The 8,329-nt window shown below is 41.7% G+C and overlaps 1 protein-coding gene across 3 annotated transcripts in view; it reads left to right on the top strand.

The window, feature by feature from the left end:
• The window catches only part of ST6GAL1 (ST6 beta-galactosamide alpha-2,6-sialyltranferase 1), a 120,777-nt gene that overhangs the window by 88,455 nt on the left and 23,993 nt on the right, over positions 1-8,329 (top strand). For all 3 annotated transcript variants that reach the window (XM_014547754.1, XM_005876276.2, XM_005876277.2), the window contains one exon: positions 1,597-2,254. In XM_014547754.1, the coding sequence (XP_014403240.1) occupies positions 1,648-2,254 (607 nt within the window). In that variant the 5' untranslated portion in view covers positions 1,597-1,647. The remainder of the gene's footprint in view (positions 1-1,596; positions 2,255-8,329) is intronic.

The raw sequence follows: 8,329 nt of genomic DNA, 5'->3' as shown, positions 1-8,329 counted from the left end.
TTGGGGCGCTGCCCCCTGTCACTCACAGAGCAGGGCCCATCAGGGGGGTTGGGGCTCTGTACCCTGTCACACACAGAGCCACAGGGCGATCAGGGGATTGGGGAGCTCCCTCCTATCAGGCACAGAGCAGGGTTGATCAGGGGGTTGGGGCGCCTTCCCCTGTCACGAACAGAGCAGGGCGGATCAGGGGGTTGGGGCACCGCACCCTGTCACACACAGAGCCGCAGGGCGATCAGGGGGTTTGGGCGCTGCCCCCTGTCACGCTGATCCCGGTGCCGGGAGGCCTCGCGGCTCGGCTGATCCCGGGGCTGGGAGGCATATTCCCCTTTTACTATATAGAATAGAGGCCTGGTGCACGGGTGGGGGCCGGCTGGTTTGCCCTGATGGGTGTCCTGGATCAGGGTGGGGGTCCCCATTGGGGTGCCTGGCCAGTCTGGGTGAGGGGCTGATGGCCGTTTTCCGGCTGGCAGGTGACTGAAGCTCCCAACTGCTCCTTTGTTTCTTTCTTTTTTTTTTTATTTTGGGCCAGCTTTAGCTCTGAGGCCTTGCTGCTGAAAACATTGATACAATGTTGCGGTCCGGCTGGCTGAAGCCCAGCTGACTGAAAGCCGGTTTCTGGTGTTTTGTTTAGCTTCTTATTTGCAACATAGTACATAGTTGCTTAGAGTTGCAGCTGAGAGGCCAGGAAGTTAGGCGGGGAACGTTGGAGTCCGCAGTCCCTGGAGCAAGCATGCCTCCCTGTTCGCTTCAGTGCATGGCTGCCGGCAGTGGTCGTACGCTAATTACCATGTTTCTCTTTTATTAGTGTAGATATATAGTCCTTGCTGGAGTTGTATATCACAGTGGCCCTGGTTTATGGTGACCTTAAATAAAATAACATCTTGTGTGCTTAATTCATCTTTGTGTGCTTCATTTCCTGAATTGGTCACTTATCTGCTATCTTACCAAGATTTCCTATCCTTTACCGTGAGGTTAGCCAGCTTCCCAACACTTGATAGCACTCTCACAAGGCACTCCATAAAACTTCAGTGTTCTGTCGTAAAGCTAACCCTAGCTCTTCTTCTCACTCTGGAGTCCAACACTGCTTAGACTCTTGAGGCACTGTTTGTGGCGAGAGATCTCTTTCTGGTAATTTTAGGATTCTGAGCCCCTTAGGATTTTAGAGAGTTTGGGTTGTTGTGATTTAGACCAGTTAGCCTGCTCTTCCTTTTCTTCTATTTTTCAAGCATGCAGGCCTTAATTAACAGGTGGTGTAAGGCCCTAGGAACCTAATGATTCCTGAGATGTGATTCCTGACGTCAGGAAGTGCAGAGTGCAGTTGGGGAGCTAGACCAAGACAAGAGGAAACTAAGATTCAGAGTGTAAAGAGGAATCACAGAGAACACAAACAGGAAGGGAGTGTCTGAGGACTGTTCTCTACATTCAAAACCCAAACTGAGAGGGATTTTTTTTTTCTTTTTTGACAGCTGCAGACCTGGTGGAATTCAAATCTTGTCACTCTAAATCCATTGCTCGGCCTGTCACCCTGCCTCTTGCCAGTCACACTTGTCGATTTCCTTTACATCATTTTTTTTTTGCCTTCTCTTACTTTTTTAGGCTTGTTTTCCTGCTCAGAACAGAGTGGTTCCCTTGAATGCATCCTTCATTATGATTCACACCAACTTGAAGAAAAAATTCAGCTGCTGTGTGCTGGTCTTTCTCCTGTTTGCAGTCATCTGTATGTGGAAGGAGAAGAAGAAAGGGAGTTATGATGATTCCATTAAATTGCAAACCAAGGAATTCCAAATGATGAGGGGCCTGGAGAAACTTGCCCTGGGGTCTGGTTCCCAGACTGCACTTTCAAGCAAAACCCAGGACCCCCACCGGGGCAGCCAGGCCGTTGGCAGTCCTAAGAATCCAGCCAAGACCAAGCTAGAGACCGTCTTCCAGGTGTGGAACAAAGACAGCTCTTCCAAAAACATTATCCCCAGGCTGCGGAAGATCTGGAGGAATTATCTGAGCATGAACAAGTACAATGTGTCCTACAAGGGACCAGGGCCTGGTATCAAGCTCAGTGCAGAGGCCCTGCGCTGCCACCTTCGGGACCAAGTGAACGTATCCATGGTAGAGGCCACAGATTTTCCCTTCAATACTTCTGAATGGGAGGGTTTCCTGCCCAAGGAGAACATTAGGACCAAGGCTGGGCCATGGGGCAGGTGTGCTGTCGTCTCATCAGCAGGATCTCTGAAGTCCTCTCAACTGGGCAAAGAAATAGGTGGGTTCTTTGGTGTTAAGATTGTTATCTGAACATGAGATTGTTGCCTCATTTGGAGTAGCTGGGCACAGACAAGACCGGAGACTGTGGTAAGTCTCCGTGGACTAGCAGAGCAGGCCCAGGTCAGTATTTTTCAATTGCTGGTGAGCCAGAGGTGCCTCAGGGGCAGCTAAAAGGATGGGGATCCAGTCGCCTGCATCTTTATCAATTAGAATAGCTTTATTTTTATCTGTTTTGAATATTGGTGTTCTGAAAATTTTATTTGAAAAGAGAGTTCTACTGATACAAAGAAACAAAATGTTATAATTGACATTTAAAAATAATTGAAGGACAGATCTCTACTTTATCTTCAGGTTCTGAAATGTGTAGGTTGTCTCTTTTGACTCAAACTACCTAAGTAATTTTAAACTTTTCTGTTTGAAAAGAATAAATTAGAACAGGAATTATTATTATTGTTCCTAGTACCCGCCTGTCACCATACATAGTTATTATAGCATTATTGACTATATTCCCTATACTGTACTTTATATCCCATGTCTATTTTGCCACTACCAATTTTTACTTCTTAATACCCTCACCTTTTTTACCCAGTTCCCTAATCCCATCTCATCTGGAAACCCTCAGTTTGTTCTGTGTCTATGAGTCTGTTTCTGTTTTGTTTGTTTATTTTGTTCTTTAGACTTCACATATAACTAAAATCATATAGTATTTGTCTTTCTCTGTCTGACTTATTTCACTTAGCATAACACCTTCTAGGTTGATCCATATTGTCACAAATGCTAAGATTTCATTTTTTTAATGAGCAAGTAATATTCCATTGTATATATGTACCACATCTTCTTTATCCATCATCTGCTTTCATATCTTGGCTACTGCAATGAATGTAGCGGTGCATATGTCTTTTCAAATTAGTATTTTGGTGTTCTTCGTATAAATAGCCGGAAGTAAATTGCAGAGTTGCTTTTAATTTTATAAGGACTCTCCATACTGTTTTTCATAGTGGCTGCACCAGTTTGCAGTCTCACCAACAGTGCATAAGGGTTCCCTTTTCTCCACATTTTTGCCAACACTTACTCTTTGTTGATTTATTGATTGACATTCTGACAGGTATGAGATGATATCTCATGGTTTTAATTTGTATTTCTCTGATGATTATTGATGTTGAGCATCTTTTCATATATCTATTGATCATCTGTATGTTCTCTTTGGAGAAATGTCTATTCAGGTCCTCTGCCCATTTTCTAATTGGATTGGGTTTTTTTTTGGTTTGTTTATTTGTTGTTGGTGTTAAGTTATATAAGTTCCTTATATATTTTGGATATTAAACCCTTATTGGATATATCATTTACAAATATCTTCCCCCAATCAATAGGTGTCTGTGATTATTTATGGTTTCCTTTACTGTGCAAAAATTTTTTAGTTTGATATAGATCCATTTGCTTATGTTTTCTTTTGTTTCCCTTGCCTGAGGAGATATATAAAAAATATTTTAAGAGCAAAGTCAAAGAGTTTACTGTTTATGTTTTCTCCTAGGAGTTTTAAGGTTTCAAGTCTTACATTTAGGTCTTTAATTCATTTTGAGTTTATTCTTGTATATGATATAAGAAGGTGGCCTCGTTTTATTTTTTGCATGTATTTGCCCAGTTTTCCCAACACCATGTATTGAATAGACTGTCTTTACCCCATTGTATATTTTTGCCTCCTTTGTCATAGATTAATTGACCATATAGGTATGGGTTCATTTCTGAGCACTCTATTCTGTTCTGTTGATCTATGTGTCTGTTTTTATTCCAGTATATGACATTTTGATTGCTATAGTCTTGAAAATATAGTTTGATATCAGGTAGTGTGATACTTGTTCTTCTTTCTCAAGATTGCTGTAGCTATTCAGGGCTTTTTGTGGTTCCATATAAATTTTATATTTGTTCTAGTTCTGTGAAAGATACCATTGGTATTTTGATAGGGATTCTATTGAATCTATGGATTGCTTTGGATGGTATGGACATTTTAACAATGTTATTTCTTCTTATTCATGGTATATGCTTCCATTTATTTGTATCTTCTTCAGTTTTTTTTCTTCAATGTCTTATTTTTCAAGTACAAGTTTTTTATCTCTTTAGTTAAATTTATTCCTAGGTTGTTTTTCTGATGCAATTGTGAATGGGATTGTTTTCCCAATATCTCTTTATGATAATTCATTTTTGGTGTATAAAAATGCAACCGATTTCTGAATACTTATATTGTACCTTGCTACTTTACTGAATTCATTGATCAGTTTCAATAGTTTTTTAGTAGAATTTTTAGGGTTCTCTTTATATAGTTCTTTGTCGTCTGCAAATAATGATAGGAATTTTTAATTTCAGTACTGTGGACTACCTTCAGGGGATTTATGAATCCCTAAAATGCTTGCAAAAATATCTGTGGATAAGGTATGTATAGGGTGTGTGTAAGTCAATTTGCATTTTCTAGGAAAAAAGTCCATAGCTTTCAGTTGCTTCTCAGAGGGTATGCAATCCCAAAAAAGATGAAAAGTAACTGGTTGGAATATATAAATTTGCTTTTCTTGGAATCCTTTATAATTAATAAAGATAGAAAGTCTATCCATGCTGGTAAATGTGTACAACACAGAGCCTCAGGTGTATTCAAGACTTTGTAGTTCCCTTATTTTGAGGGAATGTGTTTTCCATTATTGTGAAATGAATCAGGCTAAAGAAAACAAAGCACAGGAAGTGTTGCTCTCTTTCAGCCTCTGGAAGGTACTGGAGCAGGTGAGGTCATATGTCTCCTTTTTTATTTCTTGCATATTACTGCCAGGAAAAATGGTCTTGAACCAAGCACAAGCTCTCAAAGGGAAGAAAAATAGACCCAAATTGGATTCTCTAGAGCAGAAAGAAGTGATGAGATCACATTTTGTACCTCCCCAAATAGGCAGCACTTACTAATAACAGCTGCCAAGATAACCAGCCCCACCTCGACTTTTGCTTTTTTGGTTTCTTTTGGACTGCATTCTCTAGAAACTACATGTGATTGGTTTTTGTTCATCCATAATGGAACTCAATTACTTTCTTTTGTCCCCATTTTTGCTCTACATGGTAATATTTAGAACATTCCAGGTGTTAGCTGATCCTCTTCTTCATGGCAAGTCATCAATGTCAGCCTGGCTGGGATTGTGTTGAAGTTTAAGGCAGAGTCTGATAACTTTTAGGAAGCGAAACTGTGCTATTTATTTTTATGCACTCGTAAAAGTTTGGAGTGATTTAATGTTAATTAAAATAATTTGTTTCTATAGTCTGTAGTTATAATTTTAAATATGTATTACATGGAAGCACTTTGATCCTGAGACATAAAAAAATTGCATGGTAGTCTTTAAATGTTCTGCCTTTTAAAGATATATCCTCTGGGCATTTAGTTTAACATATATTTTAGGCAGTTCATTCATTTATTCTTTTATTCATTCATGGATTTATCAACAATACTAAATAGGAACATAGACTATAAAGAGAAAAGGGAAAGGAAAGGCCTTTTGTTGAAGGCCTGTGAGTAACAGGCAGCATGCCAGGCCCAAAGCCTTTCCGCTATTCTTGGGATTTGCCTAGCTTGTTCCTAACTAATGAACATATCAGATGGTTTCAAATGACTTGCTCTTACAAATAGTACTGCTGACACGGTTTTGGAGTAGATAACATGTAACTACTCCTGCCCTCCAAGGGGAAATAACCTCAGGAATGAGACTAGAAGATCAAAGTAAGATAAGTTTTATGGCTCTTTTTTTTGTCCATTGCAAAATTATTTACCAGAGGGATTGTAATAATGTACTGTGTCTCCAGCAGTCCCACAAACCAGCTGGTGGGGGGCTCAGTCATTTTCAATCATTTTTTATAGGTATATTAGTACATGTAAAGAATCATAGATTTGTTTGAATTTTAATTTCAAACAATAGCATATTTTTTAATGTTATAACCAAAGGAGTGATGCTTATTGTGCACCTCCTGTGTGTCTAACATTCCTTGCTTGCTCTTTTCATCTTCCCAGCCATCCTGGGAGGTATGTATGATTATTGTTCCCATTTTACTGATGACCTAAAGTGTTGAGGCCTAAAGAGGTAATACAACTGGTTAACAGCAGACTGGGACTTGAAACCCAGTCATTGACTCAAAGGTCATCATACTTAGTCCTTTTGCTCTTGTGCCTCATAGTGACTGTAGTTTTATAAAAAAACATTGGTATGATGTATCCCTTGTCAGGTTAAGAAAAAAATCCCTTGATGTTCTTGCTTACTTGTTCTCCTAGAGGAAAAAAGAGCATTCGAGTGGAGGCAAAAGCAAGAGAAGCAGAAGCTGCAGGGGGAAAAGTACAGAGTGTATTAGGGCATCACAGATAATCCTGTTTGGCTGGGATGTGGGTTCTCATGGGCTATAGAGGACTGAGGAATGAGGCCAGGATGATGGTCAGGGCTCAGCTCTTAGAGAATGTTGAATGTCACAATAAAGACTTTGGGTTTCATTTCTTTCTTTCTTTTTTTTTGTGGGGGGGAGCGGTGTTCATTTCTAAAGTCATGGAGAGATGTGGAAGGTTTTTGAGCAAGTGACAGATGGGATAATGTGCATTTAGAGAGATTTCTCACTTCTCTGAGTCCCCTTCTCTATGGGCACTGCTATCTCATCTCTCCCTTAACAGAGACTATTGCCACATTCAGGTGAGATGGGCCAGGCCTGTTCGAGCAGTGGTAGTGGCAGTGGAAAGAGCAGGTGTGATTTGAGAGGCATCATGAGGTAGAAGACATAGAACTTGGTGTCTAACTAGAAATGACCTAGATTGAGAGACAGGAGCTGGAATTTCCAGTCTGGGAGTTGGCTATAACATATCATAGGGCAGCATGTTTCTGGTGAGCACAGGTTCCGTATTGGATGTGCTGAGTCTCAAGTGGATTTCCCTAGGTAGACAGACATCTATGCAATTGGATATAGGCTTTTGAGAAGAGTCAGATTTAGGGGTCATTTGTATCGAGGTGATAGTTGTGGTCCAGGAAAGAGGACTGATGAGAAAACCTAGAAAATAGTTTACATATAAAGGACAGGGCAAAAACAGGACCAGGCCATCCCCTCCCATTCTACGCCCCCTCCTGAAAAACACCACGAAAAGCCAGTGAGAAGAACTGGAGGAAAACCAGGAGTGGACCATGCAATGGAAGGCAGAGGGGTATGGAATTTGGGCAGATGAGTTCTTTGGCAGAGTGAGCCCTTAGACTGAGGAGCTCAGAGAGCATGATTGTTTATGTCAGGGCTCAGAAAATGTTTTCCATACATGACCAGAGATGAAATATTTTTAGTTTTAAAAACATACAGTATTTTTCACAACTACTCACCTCTGCTGTTGTAATGCAAAAGCAGCCATAGGCAGTAGTAAATGAATGGCCGATGGGCCATAGTTGGCCACTGTGACCTACATATCTAATTTCCATAACCAGAGTCTGAATGCAGTCTTCCACAAATCTATCTCCATGCATAAAAGCTTAAGTGATCGTTTCACCAGTAGCTATGATGTGCACTGACCATCAGGACAGACGCTCAATGCACAGGCATGGAAACATGTAACAGACTGATGAATCTCAGAGGGAAGGGGAAGGGAGAGAGCAAGAAGAGATTAACCAAAGATATTTTATGCATACTAGGGACCTGGTGCACTGATTCTACACCTGTGGGGTCCCTTGGCATGGCCTGCAGGGATGGGGCCAAAACCGGCCCAGTGCATGGATTCGTACACCGGAGGGGTCCCTTGGCCTGGCCTGCAGGGATCGGGCTGAATCTGTGCACCAGGCCTCCAACATCCCCCGAGGGGTCCTGGATTGCGAGAGGGTGCAGGCCAGGCCGAGGGACTCCACCGGTGCATGAATCCGTGCACTGGGCCTCTAGTCATAATAATAAAAGGCCAAGAGGTGTCACGACCAAAATGACCAAACGACTGGTCACCATGAGGTGCATGGAGCACCTCTCGGGCCCTCCCCTGTGGCCCACAGGCTCCAATCACAGCAAGGCTGGAGGCCGGCGGGCAGGCAGGGTGGTGGGAGGGTGGACG

The sequence above is a fragment of the Myotis brandtii genome, unplaced genomic scaffold (assembly GCF_000412655.1).
Source record: "Myotis brandtii unplaced genomic scaffold, ASM41265v1 scaffold483, whole genome shotgun sequence".
NCBI lineage: Eukaryota > Metazoa > Chordata > Mammalia > Chiroptera > Vespertilionidae > Myotis > Myotis brandtii.
This window is presented reverse-complemented; position numbering and strand designations above follow the sequence as displayed.